At 47.2% G+C, this 18,616-nt stretch overlaps 1 protein-coding gene across 1 annotated transcript in view; it reads right to left on the bottom strand.

Moving 5' to 3' along the window:
• Positions 1 to 17,313, bottom strand: part of LOC132780464 (basal cell adhesion molecule) — a 101,316-nt gene extending 84,003 nt beyond the window's left edge. The window contains exon 1 of the mRNA XM_067461157.1: positions 17,177 to 17,313. Coding sequence (XP_067317258.1) covers positions 17,177 to 17,261 — 85 coding nt within the window. The 5' untranslated portion in view covers positions 17,262 to 17,313. The remainder of the gene's footprint in view (positions 1 to 17,176) is intronic.
• Positions 17,314 to 18,616: the final 1,303 nt, after the last annotated feature.

Below are 18,616 nucleotides of genomic sequence, written 5' to 3'. Positions count from 1 at the left end.
TGGCCTGCCTCAGGGGAGCGTGCTTGCTCCATCCATGTTCAACATCGACACAAATGACCAGCCACTGCCAGAAGGGACAGAGAGTTGCATCTATGCTGATGATCGTGCCATCACCGCTCAAGCAGGGAGCTTTGAGATGGTTGAACAGAAGCTCTTCGAAGCTCTAGGTGTTCTTACTGCCTATGACAGGGAAAACCAGCTGATCCCTAATCCATCTAAAACACAGACATGTGCCTTTCATCTCAAGAACAGCCAAGCATCCCGAGCTCTGAGGATTATTACCTGGGAAGGAATCCCACTGGAGGAGCATTGCAGCGCACCCAAGTACCCGGGAGTCACTCTGGACCATGCTCTGACCTACAAGAAGCACTGCCTGAACATCAAGCAAAAAGTGGGTGCTAGAAACAATATCATACGAAAGCTGACTGGCACAACCTGGGGATCACATGGCACAACCTGGGGAAGACATCTGCCCTTGTGCTGTGCTACTTTGCTACTGAGTATGCATGCCCGGTGTGGAACACATCTCACCACGCTAAAACAGTGGATGTGGCTCTGAATGAGACATGCCGCATTATCACGGGGTGTCTGCGCCCTACACCACTGGAGAAATTACACTGCTTAGCCGGTATTACACCACCTGACATCCGCCGGGAAGTAGCAGCCAATAGTGAAAGGACCACGGCAGAGACATCTCCAGCTCATCCCTTGTTGGGTATCAGCCAGCACGTCAACAACTTAAATCAAGACATAGTTTTCTTAGATCTACAGAGACACTCACTGGAACACCTCAGCAAGCGAGAGTCCAAAAGTGGCAGGCTCAAACCCAGATACCAAATGAAAGACTCCCCCCTGGGCACTCAGAGGGCTGGGCGACTTGGAAGGCACTGAACAGACTGTGCTCGGGCACCACGAGATGCAGACCCAACCTTCAGAAATGGGGCCACAAAGTAGAGTCCACAACATGCGAGTGTGGAGAAGAGCAAACCACTGACCACCTGCTGCAATGCACCCTGAGCCCTCCCACATGCACAAGGGAGGACTTTCTTGCGGCCACACCAGAGGCACTCCAAGTGGCCAGATACTGGTCAAAGGACATTTAATCAACTACCAAACTCACAAATTTTGTATTTTGTCTGTTTGTTTGCTTTGTTCTGTTAGAAATGTAATATAATTTGACTGGTGGTCCTGACACGACAAATAAATAAATACCACTTGCTCTGCAATATAGTCCCAGGAGTTTCTCCTTGGCTACGTCAGGGTGCAGGGCCTTCTTCCCAAAATTGGCTTCTGAACTGATATTATCTGCCGAGATTAGCATCCTAGCACACGCCGGAGGGGCAAAATAATCTCTTTTGAGGCATCTCAATCGGAGAAGCACACCGGAGATATAACAAGACATAACGTATTCTGGCAGGCCGAGGACCACATGCGGAGAGGGCCATCTGTGGACTTCTCCCACGGCCGGGAAGCTCTCCGTATCACATCTGCAACCCAGCCGTAATTTGGAGACATGGGAGAAGAATAAAGATCCTGGGAGACAAAGACTTGGAAAAGCCAGTGTGATCCCAGGCTGCATCCAAAGAAGAATAGGATAGAAGGACGTCCTAGGTGCACACGCTTCTGCCTTGTAATAATAACCACCACGTGTCCAGTTCTGGGCAGAACCATTCAATAACACTAGGCAATGTCAGCTGTGTTCCTGGGTTATCAATACAATTTTCTAATTGCATCTACCAGACTGTCTTTGTGGAAGCAATATCCTGCAGCATTATGATTATATGTATGTATGTGTGTGTATGTATATGTGTGTGTGTGTATAGAATCATAGAATCCAAGAGTTGGAAGAGACCTCGTGGGCCATCATCCAGTCCAACCCCTTTCTGCCAAGAAGCAGGAATATTGCATTCAAAGCACCCCCGACAGATGGCCATCCAGCCTCTGTTTCAAAGCTTCCAAAGAAGGAGCTTCCACCACACTCCGGGGCAGAGAGTTCCACTGCTGAACGGCTCTCACAGTCAGGAAGTTCTTCCTCATGTTCAGGTGGAATCTCCTCTCTTGTAGTTTGAAGCCATTGTTCCCTTGCGTCCTAGTCTCCAGGGAAGCAGAAAGGAAGCTTGCTCCCTCCTCCTCCCTGTGGCTTCCTCTCATGTATTTATACATGGCTATCATATCTCCTCTCAGCCTTCTCTTCTTCAGGCTAAACATGCCCAGCTCCTTAAGCCGCTCCTCATAGGGCTTGTTCTCCAGACCCTGGATCATTTAGTCCTCTGGACACATTCCAGCTTAGAGTCAATATCTCTCTTGAATTGTGGTGCCCAGAATTGGACACAATATTCCAGGTGTGATTTCTCTCTCTCTCTCTCTCTCTCTGTCTATATATATATATATATATATATATATATATCACATTTTCCTCTGTGTTATCAGTATCATTTCCTAATTGGTTCTATCCTAAAACATGAGAAGAGTTTATTAAAGTGCCCTGCAGCACATATTATTATATTATTAAAAATTATAGAAAATTGTATCTGTATATATTTTATTATAGTATAGTATATTAGGTCCCTCTCAACTCTAGGATGCTAGGACTTTCCTGAAAATGAGCCCTTCCTGCACAAGAGTTTGACTGGATGGCCTTTATGGGTCCCTCCCAACTCTAGGATTGTATGACTTTCCTGCAATCAAGCCCTTCCTGCACAAGAGTTTGACTGGATGACCTTTAGAGGTCCCTCCCAACTCTAGGATTGTATGGGCTTCCTGCAAACAAGCCCTTCCTGCACAGGAGTTGGACTAGATGGCCTTCCCAACTCTAGGATTGTATGACTTTCCTGAAAACGAGTCCTCCATGCCCAAGAGTTTGACTGGATGGCCTTCTGGGGTCCCTCCCAACTCTAGGAATCTATGACTTTCCTGCAAATAAGATTTCCTTGAACAGGAGTTGGACTGGATGGCTTTTAGTGGTCCCTCCCAACTCTAGGATTCTATGCCTTTCCTGGCAACAATCCTTTCCTGCATGGGAGTTGGACTGGAGTGGTCCCTCCCAACTCTAGGATTGTATGACTTTCCTGCAAACAAGCCTTTTCTGCAAGGGAGTTGAGAATGGATGGCCTTTAGGTGTCCCTCCCAACTCTAGGATTCTATGACTTTCCTGCAAACAAGCCTTTCCTGCATGGGAGTTGAGAATGGATGGCCTTTAGGTCTCCCTCCCAACTCTAGGATTCTATGACTTTCCTGTAAACAAGCCTTTCCTGCATGGGAGTTGAGAATGGGTGGTCTTTAGGTGTCCCTCCCAACTCTAGGATTTTATTACTTTCTTGCAAACTGTCCCTCCCTCCACAGAAGTTGGACTGGGTGGCCTTTAGGGGCCTCTCCCAACTCTAGGATTGTATGACATTCCTGCAAACAAGCACTTCCTGCACAGGAGTTGGACTGGGTGGCCTTTAGGGGTCCCTCCCAACTCTAGGATTTTATGTATCTCCTGCAAACTGGTCCTCCCTGCACGGGAGTTGGACTGGATGGCTTTTAGGGGTCCCTCCAAACTCTACAATTCTGTGATTTTTCCTGAAAAGAAGCCCTTCCTGCATGGTAGTTGAGAATGGATGACCTTTAGGGGTCCCTCCCAACTCTAGGTTTCTATGACTTTCCTGCAAATAAGCCCTCCATGCCCAAGAGTTGGACTGGATGCTCTTTAGGGGTCCCTCCCAACTCTAGGATTTATGACATTCCTGCAAACAAGCACTTCCTGCTCAGGAGTTGGACTGGGTGGCCTTTAGTGGTCCCTCCCAACTCTAGGATTCTATGGCTTTCCTGCAAATAAGATCTCCTTGAACAGGAGTTGGGCTGGATGGCTTTTAGGGGTCCTTCCCAACTCTAGCATTCTGTGATTTTCCTGAAAACAAGCCCTTCCTGCCAGGAGTTGGACTGGATGACCTTTAGGGGTCCCTCCCAACTCTAGGATTTATGGCATTCCTGCAAACAAGCACTTCCTGCTCAGGAGTTGGACTAGGTGGCCTTTAGTGGTCCCTCCCAACTCTAGGATTGTATGACTTTCCTGCAAATAAGATCTCCTTGAACAGGAGTTGGACTGGATGACCTTTAGGGCCTCTCCCAACTCTAGGATTTATGACATTCCTGCAAACAAACACTTCCTGCACAGGAGTTGGGCTGGGTGGCCTTTAGGGGCCCCTCCCAACTCTAGGATTCTATGACTTTCCTACAAACTGGCCCTCCCTGCACGGGAGTTAGACGTGTTTCCTGCAAACAAGCCTTTCCTGCATGGAAGTTGAGGATGGATGGCCTTTAGGTGTCCCTCCCAACTCTAGGATTTTATTACTTTCCTGCAAACTGGCCCTCCCTGCACGGGAGTTAGACTGGGTGCCCTTTAGGTGTCCTTCCCAACTCTAGGATTGTATGAGTTTCCTTGCACAGGAGTTGGACTGGATAGTCTTTAGGGGTCCCTCCCAACTCTAGGATTTTATGACTTTCCTGCAAACTGGCCCTCCCTGCACGGGAGTTAGACTGGGTGCCCTTTAGGTGTCCTTCCCAACTCTAGGATTGTATGAGTTTCCTTGCACAGGGGTTGGACAGGATAGTCTTTAGGGGTCCCTCCCAACTCTAGGATTTTATGACTTTCCTACAAACTGGCCCTCCCTGCACGGGAGTTGGACTGGATGGCCTTCAGGGGTCCCTCCCAACTCTAAGGCCAAGAAAGGAGCTGTTCTTGCAGAAGTGGATTGCAAGACTCTGGGAAAAGCTAACGCAGGGGACCTGGAATGCGGGAGGCGAGGGCTGAGCAAACAACCAGCTGGGACATGTTTGGGTAAGGAGAGCCACCCTCCCAAGGGCTTCTCCTTCTCCTTCTTTGAGATCGGGAGACAGGGCCCGGGGGACTGGAGTGTGATTTACACCAGCGGCACCTCCTCCTTCTCCTCCAAGCTCCATTCCACCCAAAGCCTCATTCCTCTCTCCCACACCCCACACGCAACACTTTGGCATCCAAAGGCCATCATCATCATCCTCCACTTCGCTGTGAACCCAGCGGATAAACATCCTCCCTTTTTCTGATCTGTTTGTGCCAGCCTCTGGCAGCATCTGCAAAACATTGAGCCAGAATAGGACATGACCCATCCACCTTCTGGAAGGAGGGAAGAGGAAGTCCAGCTCTCTTCTAGGAAATACAGTTTGGGGAAATTGTAGTGGCAGCACCTTCTGAACTAATTCCCACGAAACTTTTGGAAATTATGAAGAACTCCGTCAAACTTTGGGTGCACACTGTATCCAAATGGTTTGAGTTGAGAGTGGATTTGGAAACCAAAAGTGACATTAATGCAAGTCATAGTTTTGCAAGGACTTGTGCACCGCCGAGCTACAACTCCCAGTTTTCCACAGCATTGAGCCACTTTGAGTCTTCTTCGGAAGAGATAGAGCAAGGTATAACTAAATAAATTATGATTACTATTAAAGGAATGCCAGTGTTTATTCCACAGCGTAGATGCACCCAGAGAAGGCGAAAGACCTTGCGAAACTACAACTCTCAGGGTTCTGCAGCACTGAGCCATGGCAGCTAAAGCAGAACCAAACTGCAATTATTCTACCATGTACATGCACCCGAGAGAAGGTGACAGACCTTGTGAAACTATAACGCCTGAGATTTCATTGCACTGGATCATTAAAGGAGGGCCAAACAGTGCTGTTGTACCCTGAGATGGCGAAAGACCTTGTAAAACTACAACTTTCGGGATTCCATTGCATTGAGTCATTATTATTTTTTGTCGTGTCAGGAGCAACTTGAGAAACTGCAAGTTGCTTCTGGTGTGAGAGAATTGGCCATCTGCAAGGACGTTGCACAGGGGACACCCAGATGATTTGATGTTTTTATCATCCTTGTGGGAGGCTTCTCTCATGTCCCCGCATGAGGAGCTGGAGCTGATAGAGGGAGCTCATCTGCCTCTCCCTGGATTCGAACCTGCGACCTGTCGGTCTTCAGTCCTACCAGCACAGGGGTTGAGTCATTAAAGCAGTGCCACACAGTGCTCGTTCTACAGTATAAATGCACCCAGAAAAGGTGAAAGATGTTGCAAAACTACAACTCCCAGGATTCCGCCACACCGAGTCATTAAAGCAGTGCCAAACGGTGTTCATCCTATAGTGCAGATTTACCCAGAGAAGGCGAAAGACCTTGTAAAACTACAATTCCTAGGGTTTCATACTACTGAGTCATTAAAGCAGTGCCAAACGGTGTTCATTCTATAGTGTAGATGTGCCCAGAGAAGGCAAAAGACCTTATAAAACTACAATTCCCAGGGTTTCATAGTACTGGGTCATTAAAGCAGTGCCAAACGTTGTTCATTCTATAGTGCAGATGTACCCAGAGAAGGTGAAAGACCTTGTGAAACTACAAATCCCAGAGTTTCATAGTACTGAATCATTAAAGCAGTGCCAAACAGTGTTCATTCTATAGTGTAGATGTGCCCAGAGAAGGTGAAAGACCTTGTAAAACTACAACTCCTAGGGTTTCATACTACTGAGTCATTAAAGCAGTGCCAAACGGTGTCCGTTATATAGTGCAGATGTGTCCAGAGAAGGCAAAAGACCTTATAAAACTACAACTCCCACGGTTTCCTATACTGAGTCAATAAAACAGTGTCAAACGGTGCTAATTATGTAGCGTAGATGTACTCAGAGAAGATGAAAGACCTTGTAAAACTACAACTCCTAGGGTTTCATACTACTGAGTCATTAAAGCAGTGCCAAACAGTGTTCATTCTATAGTGCAGATGTGCCCAGAGAAGGTGGGAGACCTTGTGAAACTACAGCTCCCAGGATGCCATAGTGGCTAAATTAGTGCCAAACTGCATTGATCCTACCCAGTAGATGTGCCTGATAAGTCATGAAATGCAAAATCAACATTCGAACTTCAGGTGCACACTGTATACACACATCGGAACGAAGAGTGAAACCGGATACCCAAAGTGACCATTGTGTTATGAATGCTAATCACAAACATTCAACCGAGAGTTAAGAAAGACAGTTTGCTACAATGACAACAAGGGAGTACAAAGCTCTGATGGAAGCTGGCTGGGTGGGTGCCCAGCGCTCAGAATTGGAAACCGGCCCGTTTTTCGTTTCTGAGAGCAAGAGGTGCGCACGTTCAGCCCGGAACGAAAGCCGCACCCTTTGGCCCTCCCCTTGGAGGTGTACATGCTGTGGTCCAGGTATGAGGAACTCTGCACAAAGCTATCCAAACTCTCCAAAGGACACTCGAGCCTGGCATTCCGAGAAACCCTCCAACGCAGGAATGTTCGGAAGGATTAGTGACTTCATAACAGGTTTTATAATCCAGGAGTAAAAGGTTTGGAAGAAGGAGGGAGGGCTTCCCGGCAAAGAGAAGGTCCGGAGATGAATCACGTTTGCAGAAGAGCAAGTCCAAAAGCAAGAGATTATTCTGCATTACTTCACTTGAAATAGTTCAACCTGGTTTTCCTCAACCTTCCTAATGCCGTGACCCCTTAACATGACAACATGTTGTGGTGAAACCCCAACCATCAAATTATAGATCAAATTTGGCACAAACACCTGATACACCAGAATTTGAATACTGGTGGGGTTGGGGGGGTATTGATTTTGTCATTTGGGAGTTGTAGTTATTTATTTATTTATTTATTTATTTGGGGTTCTTGTACCCCGCCCTTCTCACCCCGAAGGGGACCCAGGGCGGCTTACAACTGCAAGGCACACTAAGATGCCTGCCACACAAAACAATCATCACAAAAGTACAACAATTCAAGTTCCACAATTCAGGCCATTATCCCAATAAAATCAATAAAATGATAAAATCAATAAAACAATACAAACCTAATTCTTCCTCCTACCCATCAGTGTACACTAACTCAAAGATCTGTTTTTGATTCCACTTCGACAATCCTGCTGATCTTACACATCTGATTGTCTTGTTTAGTTGTCTTATTTAATTGCCTGGTTGCCCAAAGGCCTGGTTCCACAACCATGTCTTCACCCTCCTCCTGAAGGAGAGGAGGGATGGTGATGCTCTGATTTCCCCCGGGAGTGAGTTCCACAGGTGAGGGGCCACCACTGAGAAGGCCCTGCTTCTCGTCCCCACCAGCCTCACTTGTGACAGTGGTGGGGTCGAGAGCAGGGCCTCCCCAGATGATCTCAAACTCCGAGGTGGGACGTAAAGGGAGATACGTTCGGACAGATACACTGGACCGGAACCGTACAGGGTTTTGTAGGTTAAAACCAGCACCTTGAATTGTGCTTGGAACTGAACCGGCAGCCAGTGGAGCTGGCACAGCAGGGGGGTGGTGTGCTCCCTGTATGTCGCTCCGGTGAGCAATCTGGCTGCCGCTCGCTGGACTAGTTGAAGTTTCCGAACAGTCTTCAAGGGCAACCCCACGTAGAGCGCGTTGCAGTAGTCTATTCGGGATGTAACAAGAGCATGGACCACCGTGGCCAGATCAGACTTCCCAAGGTACGGGTGCACAAGGTAGTTGCTGGGATTTATAGTTCACCTACAATCAAAGAGCATTCTGAACTCCACCAATGATGGAATTCAACCAAACTTGGCACACAGAACTCCCAAGACAAACAGAAAATACTGGAAGAGTTTGGTGGGCATTGATGTTGAGTTTTGGGAGCTGTAGCTCATCTCCACCCAGAGATCTGGGCCCAACTTGGCTCAAATACTGGAAGAGTTTGGTGGGCATTGGTGTTGAGTTTTGGGAGCTGTAGTTCATCTCCATCCAGAGATCTGGGCCCAACTTGGCTCAAATACTGGAAGAGTTTGGTGGGCATTGATGTTGAGTTTCGGGAGCTGTAGTTCATCTCCATCCAGAGATCTGGAACCAACTTGGCTCAAATACTGGAAGAGTTTGGTGGGCATTGATGTTGAGTTTTGGGAGCTGTAGCTCATCTACATCCAGAGATCTGGGCCCAACTTGGCTCAAATACTGGAAGAGTTTGGTGAGCACTGATGTTGAGTTTCGGGAGCTGTAGTTCATCTACATCCAGAGATCTGGAACCAACTTGGCTCAAATACTGGAAGAGTTTGGTGGGCATTGGTGTTGAGTTTTGGGAGCTGTAGTTCATCTACATCCAGAGATCTGGACCCAACTTGGCTCAAATACTGGAAGAGTTTGGTGGGCATTGATGTTGAGTTTTGGGAGCTGTAGTTCATCTACATCCAGAGATCTGGAACCAACTTGGCTCAAATACTGGAAGAGTTTGGTGGGCATTGGTGTTGAGTTTTGGGAGCTGTAGTTCATCTACATCCAGAGATCTGGGCCCAACTTGGCTCAAATACTGGAAGAGTTTGGTGAGCACTGATGTTGAGTTTCGGGAGCTGTAGTTCATCTACATCCAGAGATCTGGAACCAACTTGGCTCAAATACTGGAAGAGTTTGGTGGGCATTGGTGTTGAGTTTTGGGAGCTGTAGTTCATCTACATCCAGAGATCTGGACCCAACTTGGCTCAAATACTGGAAGAGTTTGGTGGGCATTGATGTTGAGTTTTGGGAGCTGTAGCTAATCTACATCCAGAGATCTGGGCCCAACTTGGCTCAAATACTGGAAGAGTTTGGTGAGCACTGATGTTGAGTTTCGGGAGCTGTAGTTCATCTACATCCAGAGATCTGGAACCAACTTGGCTCAAATACTGGAAGAGTTTGGTGGGCATTGATGTTGAGTTTTGGGAGCTGTAGCTCATCTACATCCAGAGATCTGGACCCAACTTGGCTCAAATACTGGAAGAGTTTGGTGAGCACTGATGTTGAGTTTCGGGAGCTGTAGTTCATCTACATCCAGAGATCTGGAACCAACTTGGCTCAAATACTGGAAGAGTTTGGTGGGCATTGATGTTGAGTTTTGGGAGCTGTAGCTCATCTACATCCAGAGATCTGGGCCCAACTTGGCTCAAATACTGGAAGAGTTTGGTGAGCACTGATGTTGAGTTTCGGGAGCTGTAGTTCATCTACATCCAGAGATCTGGAACCAACTTGGCTCAAATACTGGAAGAGTTTGGTGGGCATTGGTGTTGAGTTTTGGGAGCTGTAGTTCATCTACATCCAGAGATCTGGACCCAACTTGGCTCAAATACTGGAAGAGTTTGGTGGGCATTGATGTTGAGTTTTGGGAGCTGTAGCTCATCTACATCCAGAGATCTGGGCCCAACTTGGCTCAAATACTGGAAGAGTTTGGTGAGCACTGATGTTGAGTTTCGGGAGCTGTAGTTCATCTACATCCAGAGATCTGGAACCAACTTGGCTCAAATACTGGAAGAGTTTGGTGGGCATTGATGTTGAGTTTTGGGAGCTGTAGCTCATCTACATCCAGAGATCTGGACCCAACTTGGCTCAAATACTGGAAGAGTTTGGTGAGCACTGATGTTGAGTTTCGGGAGCTGTAGTTCATCTACATCCAGAGATCTGGAACCAACTTGGCTCAAATACTGGAAGAGTTTGGTGGGCATTGGTGTTGAGTTTTGGGAGCTGTAGTTCATCTACATCCAGAGATCTGGACCCAACTTGGCTCAAATACTGGAAGAGTTTGTTGGGCATTGATGTTGAGTTTTGGGAGCTGTAGTTCATCTCCATCCAGAGATCTGGGCCCAACTTGGCTCAAATACTGGAAGAGTTTGGTGGGCATTGATGTTGAGTTTCGGGAGCTGTAGTTCATCTACATCCAGAGATCTGGAACCAACTTGGCTCAAATACTGGAAGAGTTTGGTGGGCATTGATGTTGAGTTTCGGGAGCTGTAGTTCATCTACATCCAGAGATCTGGAACCAACTTGGCTCAAATACTGGAAGAGTTTGGTGGGCATTGATGTTGAGTTTTGGGAGCTGTAGTTCACCTACATCCAGAGAGCACTGTGGATCTCGACCCAACTTGGCTTGAATACTCAAAATGACTCAAATGATCTGGACCAAACCTGGCACGAACACTCAATAGGCCCAAATGTGGACACTGGTGGAGTTTGGGGAAAATAGACCTTGACATTTGGGAGTTGTAGTTGCTGAGATTTATAGTTCACCTACAATCAAAGAGCATTCAGAACTCCACCAACGATGGAATTGAACCAAACTTGCCACACAGAACTCCCATGACCAAAAGAAAATACTGGAAGAGTTTGGTGGGCATTGATGTTGAGTTTCGGGAGCTGTAGTTCAGCTACATCCAGAGAGCACTGTGGATCTGGACCCTACTTGGCACAAATACTCAAAATGCCTCAAATGACTCAAACAATGATGGATCTGGACCAAACCTGGCATGGATACTCAATAGGCCCAAATGTGAACACTGAAGTCCCTTCCCATCATAGCACATCATCCTGGCCGTGAGTCACTTAAGACGGACCGACTCACTGCTGAGACATTCAGATCCAGGAAAAGAGGTGATGCCAGGCATTGGGGGAGAAGAGCGGGCAGCACCTATTTGGCACAAGACTGCAGACAACAGAATGATGGAGTTATGGGCAAGATCTCAAAGGGAAACCATGATATGGGAGTGCTTTGGTTGGGCATTCCTGCCTGGCAAGGGGCCCGACTGGATGCACCTATCTCCATCACATATACTCCTCTATTCTGCCTTGGTTAGACCACACTACCTGGAATATTGTGTCCAATTCTAGGCATCACAATTGACAACAACAACAGCAGCAGCAACAACAACAAATGATACGGTTAGACCACACCTGGAATCACACTGAGTCCAGTTCTGGGCACCACAAGTAAAGGGAGATATTGACAAGCTGGAATGTGTCCAGAGGAGGGCGACTAAAATGATGCAGGGTCTGGACAACAAGCCCTATGAGGAGCGGCTTAAGGAGCTGGGCATGTTTAGCCTGAAGAAGAGAAGGCTGAGAGGAGACATGATGAGGGCAATGTATAAATATGTGAGGAGAAATCCTAGGGAGCAAACTTGTTTTGTGCTTCCCTGGAGACTAGGACGCAATGGAGCCATGGCTTCAAACTACACGAAAGGAGATTCCATCTGAACATGGGGAAGAACTTCCTGACTATGAGAGCTGTTCAGCAGTGGAACTCTCTGCTCTGGAGTGTAGTGGAGGCTCCTTCTTTGGAGGCTTTTAAACAGAGGCTGGATTGACAAGCTGGAATGTGTCCAGAGGAGGGCAACTAAAATGATCAAGGGTCTGGAGAACAAGCCCTATGAGGAGCGGCTTAAGGAGCTGGGAGGTGATTAGATCACAACCACCATGTCCGACTACACAGAGAAATCCACAAGCATGTGGACAACGTCAACAGAAAGGAGGAAACCATGAACATGAACAACATCTGGCTCCCAGTATTAAAAAACTCTAAAATCAGAACAGCACAACAACAGAGAGGAAACAATCAGGGACATCTAATCACCTCTCAACAAAAGATTGCTACAGGCACTATCAGGCCATCAAATGCTAATCAAGGTGGTCAGTTGAAACATTCACACCTAGCTCCAACAGACAAGAGTCCTTTGTCCCACCCTGGTCATTCCACAGATATATAAACCCATTTTCTTAGTTCCAACAGAACCATGCTTGCCATAGACGCAGGTGAAACGTCAGGAGAGAATGCTTCTAGAACATGGCCATATAGCCCCAAAAAAACCCACAAGAACCCAGTGATTCTGGCCATGAAAACCTTCGACAATGCAAATAATGGGGTCACTACAACATGAGGAACTGTATTAAGAGGTCGTGGCAATAGGAAGGTTGAGAAACACTGCCTTAGAATCTACAACATATCCAATATTGAAACAGAACTGATCTCAAAAGAGAATGCCGTTGAAAAACTACAAGATATAAGGATTAGAATTCCAGATACAACATATTACCCATTGGCATATTTCAATCTCTTGGAGAGGGATTGGAAAAGAAAGGGCGAAATAGTAAGGAAAGCAGACATTTCTCCCAAAAGACACACAACAACAAAGAGGGATGCTTTTTCCCTTGTGGTTGCAGGTGCCAAAAAGAGTCCAAAGCAGTGTTTCTCAACCTGGGGGGTCGGGACCCCCGGGTGGAGGGGTCACAAGGGGGTGTCGGGAGGGGGGTCGCCAAAGACCATCAGAAAACACAGTATTTTCTGTTGGTCATGGGAGTTCTGTGTGCCAAGTTTGGTTCAGTTTCCATCGTTGGTGAGGTTCAGAATGCTCTTTGATTGTAGGTGAACTATAAATCCCAGCAACTACAACTACCAAGTGTCAAGGTCTATTTTCCCCAAAAATTCCACCAGTGATCACATTTGGGCATATTTAATATTTGTGCCAAGTTCGGTCCATTACCATCAATTTTTTTTAGTCTACCGTGCTCTCTGGATGTAGGTGAACTACAACTCCCAAACTCAAGGTCAATGCCCACCAAAACCTTCTAGTGTTTTCTGTTCGTCATGGGAGTCCTGTACGCCACGTTTGGTTCAATTCCATCATTGCTTGAGTTCAAAATGCTATTTGATTGTAGGTGAACTATAAATCCCAGCAACTACAACTACCAAGTGTCAAGGTCTATTTTCCCCAAAAATTCCACCAGTGTTCACATTTGGGCATATTGAGTATTTGTGACAAGTTCGGTCCATTACCATCATTTTTTTAGTCTACCATGCTCTCTGGATGTAGGTGAACTACAACTCCAAAACTCAAGGTCAATGCCCACCAAACCCTTCCAGTATTTTCTGTTGGTCGTGGGAGTTCTGTGTGCCAAGTTTGGTTCAATTCCATCATTGGTGGAGTTCAGAATGATCTTTGATTGTAGGTGAACTATACATCCCAGCAACTACAACTCCCAAATGACACAATAAATCCTCCCAACCCCACCAGTACTCAAATTCTGGTATATCGGGTGTTTGTGCCAAATGTGGTCCAGAGAATGAAAATATATCCTTCATATCAGATATTTACATGACGATTCATCACAGTAGCAAAATTACAGTTGTGAAGTAGCAATGCAAATAATAGGTTGTTGTAGGTTATTTCGGGCTATATGGCCATGTTCTAGAGGCATTCGCTCCTGACGTTTCGCCTGCATCTATGACAAGCATCCTCAGAGGACCTCTGACATTTCTCCCAATAGACACACAACAACAAAGAGGGCAGACTTTTCCTTTGTGGCTGCAGGTGCCAAAAAGAGTCCCAAGGAACAAGGTTCTCTTGGGGAGAGGAGTGAGGCTGCAAAGTGAGGGAAGAGATGCTGAGAAAAGGAAATATGGCTCCGGCCCAGCTTACTTGTCTGAACGCATCTCCCTCTCGTAATTTAAGATCTACTGGGGAGGCCCTGCTCTCGGTCCCACCAGCTGCACAAACACGGCTGGTGAGGACGAGGGACAGGGCCTTCTCAGTGGTGGCCCCCCACTTATGGAATTTGCTCCCCAGCGAGATCAGATCGGCACCCTCCCTCCTTTCTTTTAGGAAAAAACGAAAATTGTGGTTTTGGACCCAGGCCTTTGGCTAGTGGGCACGGCAGCACTTTAGACACAGAACTCGGACCATAGGACTGTTACGACAATAGGAAACGGCTATGTGACTTTGTGATTGTGCGATTATACGATTTTAATTAATGTGACTGTTTTTGTTTGCTATGTATGATGATTTTATATTGTGTTACTGATATTGTGGCATCGAATTGCTGCCTGTGTTAGCCGCCCTGAGTCCCCCCCCCCCCCCAGGGGGTGAGTGAGATTGGCGGGGTAGAAATGGTGTAAATCTATATAAATAAAAATGTAATGTTCGTTTGTGGGATTAACAGAACTCAAAAACCACTGGGAGAATTGACACCAAATTTGGACACAAGACATCTAACAACCCAAGGAGTGACCATCACTCATAAAAACACTGAAAAACACAGCAGTAGGGACTTAAAAAGCTCCTAAAAGCTAAATAACGAAAAGCTAAATGACAATACAGAAAAAAGGAAAGAAAGAGGGAGAGAAAGGGAGAGAAAAAAGAAAGAAAGAAAGAAAGAAAGAAAGAAAGAAAGAAAGGAAAGAGGGAGGGAAAGAAAGAAGGGGAGAAAGAAGCATGGAAGCAAAGAGGGAAGGAAGGAAGGAAGGAAGGAAGGAAGGAAGGAAGGAAGGAAGGAAGGAAGGAAGGAAGGAAGGAAGGAAGGAGATAGAGAAGGAAGGAAAGAGGTAGAGAAGGAAGAAAGGAGAGAAAGAAGGAGAGAAAGAAGGAAGGAAAGGGAGAAGGAAGCATGGAGGCAAAGAGAGAAGGAAGGAAAGAGGTAGAGAAGGAAGAAAGGAGAGAAAGAGGGAGGGAAAGAAAGAAGGAAAGGGAGAAGAAAGCATGGAAGCAAAGAGAGAAGGAAGGATGGAAGGAGGTAGAGAAGGAAGAAAGGAGAGAAAGAGAGAGGGAAAGAAAGAAGGAAAGGGAGAAGGAAGCATGGAAGCAAAGAGAGAAGGAAGGAAAGAGGTAGAGAAGGAAGAAAGGAGAGAAAGAGGGAGGGAAAGAAAGAAGGAAAGGGAGAAGGAAGCATGGAAGCAAAGGGAGAAGGAAGGAAAGAGGTAGAGAAGGAAGAAAGGAGAGAAAGAGGGAGGGAAAGAAAGAAGGAAAGGGAGAAGGAAGCATGGAAGCAAAGAGAGAAGGAAGGATGGAAGGAGGTAGAGAAGGAAGAAAGGAGAGAAAGAGAGAGGGAAAGAAAGAAGGAAAGGGAGAAGGAAGCATGGAAGCAAAGAGAGAAGGAAGAAAGGAGAGAAAGAGAGAAGGAAAGAAAGAAGGAAAGGGAGAAGGAAGCATGGAAGCAAAGAGAGAAGGAAGGAAAGAGGTAGAGAAGGAAGAAAGGAGAGAAAGAGGGAGAAAAGAAAGAAGGAAAGGGAGAAGGAAGCATGGAAGGAAAGAGAGAAGGAAGGAAGGAAGGAAGGAGGTAGAGAAGGAAGAAAGGAGAGAAAGAGGGAAGGAAAGAAAGAAGGGAAGGGTGAAGGAAGCATGCAAGCAAAGAGAGAAGGAAGGAAGGAAGGGGGTATAGAAGGAAGAAAGGAGAGAAAAAGGGAAGGGGGAAAAGAAGGAAAGGGAGAAGGAAGCATGGAAGCAAAGAGAGAAGGAAGGAAGGAAGGAGGTATAGAAAGAAGAAAGGAGAGAAAGAGGGAGGGAAAGAAAGAAGGAAAGGGAGAAGGAAGGAAGGAAGCAAAGAGAGAAGGAAGGAAGGAGGTAGAGAAGGAAAAAAGGAGAGAAAGAGGGAGGAAAAGAAAAAGGGGGAAGGAAGGAAAGTTAGAAAAGGAAGGAAGGCAAGAAGGAAAGAAAAAATGGAAAGAAGGAAGGAAAGAGGGAGCGAAGGAAGGGGGAAGATGTAGAGAAAGAGGGAGGGAAGGAAAGAGAGAAGGAAGAAAAGAGAGAAATAGCAGAAGAGAAAGAAAAAGTTGAAAGGAAGGAAAGAGACAGAGAAGGAAGGAAGGAGAGAAAGAGGAGGGGGAAAGGGGGGGAAGGAAGGAAAGTTAGAGAAGGAAGGAGAGAAGGAAAGAAAAAAAGGGAAAGAAGGAAGGAAAGAGGGAGTGAATGAATGGGGGAAGATGTAGAGAAAGAGGGAGGGAAGGAAAGAGAGAAATAGCAGAAGAGAAAGTAAAAGGGGAAAGGAAGGAAGGAAAGAAGGAGTGAAGGAAGGAGGGAAAGAAGGAAAGAGGGAAGGTTGGCCACAGCAACGCCTGGCAGGTACAGCAAGTAATAAATAAATCATAATACATAGCCTCCTGTCCCTAATATATACACACAGGTACCCCCCCCCCAATGCACACAAAGAAGGGGGCTACTTTTCCCACTTTGAGGAGGGGGCCATGATCCTGAGAAGAAAAGCCCCTCCCCTCGCAGGTGCCAGAAGAGCCCCAGAAACAAGTGAAGAGAGAGAGAGACAAGAGAGGAGTGGGTTTGGAGACGGGAGGGGGGACCTTGGAGAGGAAGGGGAGGAGCCCAAATTGGGGAGGGGGCAGAGCAGGTGAAGTTCTCAACGGGGAGGGAGGGGTTGGTTGGTGGTCTAGGGGGGAAATGAAGGGGGTCTTTGCATGCTTTAGGGCGCAAAAGCCCCTCCATGGGAAGCCCCTCTCCCGTGCGCCTTAGGTCGGACTTTTGGTTCCCAGGGCGCACAGAGCAGCTCCCCTTGGAGAGGCTCCTGCGCCCCGGAGCGAGAAGGGATCCCTACCAAACTCCCCCAGATCCTCAAAGGAAGGCTCCTCTTTCCTTTCTTACCTGAGCAAGCCAGGAGCAAGACCCCCGCCCAAAGGAAGACCCCTCGCCAAAGCGGCGCCTTTGCAGAGCTGCGCGCCGGAGCCATCCCTGCGCCCTCGAGACTCTCTTCTCGCCTTCGCTCCTCTGAGGCTGGGAACTGAAGCCGCTGCTTCAGAACTGACCCCCCCCTCCCTCCCCACTCAATGTCCCGCCCCCCGAGGCTCCTCCCACTCCCCCTCAAGACACGCCCCCCCTGGCTGGGGAAAAAAGAGAGAAGAAAAGGAGAGGCGGAGCAAAAGAGAGAGAGAGGAAGGGGAGCTTCTTCCCAGGGTCCCCAAAAGGGAACAAAGGGGATTCCCTTCCCAGGGATGGAAAACCAAACTCAGGCCTCCTCCACAGCTCTTCCCAAACTCTCCTAAGGTTGGGTTTTCTCCTAAATTGAGCTGGAAACAAGGACACGCTTCCCTTTTGGAAAAGATCTCCATAAACAATTTTCATGGATTATCTTCATAGAATTCTAGAGTTGGAAGAGACCTCCTGGGCCATCATCCAGTCCAACCCCATTCTGCCAAGAAGCAGGAATATTGCATTCAAATCACCCCTGACAGATGGCCACCCAGCCTCTGTTTCAAAGCTTCCAAAGAAGGAGCCTCCACCACACTCCGGGGCAGAGAGTTCCACTGCTGAACGGCTCTCACAGTCAGGAAGTTCTTCCTCATGTTCAGGTGGAATCTCCTCTCTTGTAGTTTGAAGCCATTGTTCCCTTGCATCCTAGTCTCCAAGGAAGCAGAAAACAAGCTTGCTCCCTCCTCCTTCCTGTGGCTTCCTCTCATGTATTTATACATGGCCTTCATCATATCTCCTCTCAGCCTTCTCTTCTTCAGGTTGATACCAAATGAGAGACTCCCCCCTGGGCACACAGAGGACTTGGAAGGCGCTGAACAGACTGGGCTCTGGTACCATGAGAGGCAGAGCCAACCTCCAGAAATGTGGCCACAAAGTGGAATCCTCGACAAGCGAGTGTGGAGAGGAGCAAACCACTGACCACCTGCTACAATGCAACCGGAGCCCTGCCACATGCACCATGGAGGACCTTCTTGGAGCAACACCGGAAGCACTCCAAGTGGACAGATACTGGTCAAAGGACATTTAATCAACTCCCAAACTCACAAGATTTGTTTTTGTCTGTTTGTTTGCTTTGTTCTGTTAGAAATGTAATATAATGGACTGGTTGCTCTGACACGACAAATAAATAAATAGCACGTCAACGACTTAAATCAAGAAATAGTTTTCTAAGATCTACAGAGACACTCGCTGGAACACCTCAGCAAGCGAGAGTCCAAAAGTGGCAGGCTCAAACCCTCAATCAGTGGCTGATACCAAATGAGAGACTCCCCCCTGGGCACACAGAAGACTGGGTGACTTGGAAGGCCACGAGATGCAGAGTCAACCTCAAGAAAT

Source organism: Anolis sagrei, chromosome X (genome assembly GCF_037176765.1).
Source record: "Anolis sagrei isolate rAnoSag1 chromosome X, rAnoSag1.mat, whole genome shotgun sequence".
Taxonomy (NCBI): Eukaryota; Metazoa; Chordata; class Lepidosauria; order Squamata; family Dactyloidae; genus Anolis; species Anolis sagrei.
Note: the sequence above shows the minus strand (reverse complement) of the source record. Positions and strands in the feature narration are given on the sequence as shown.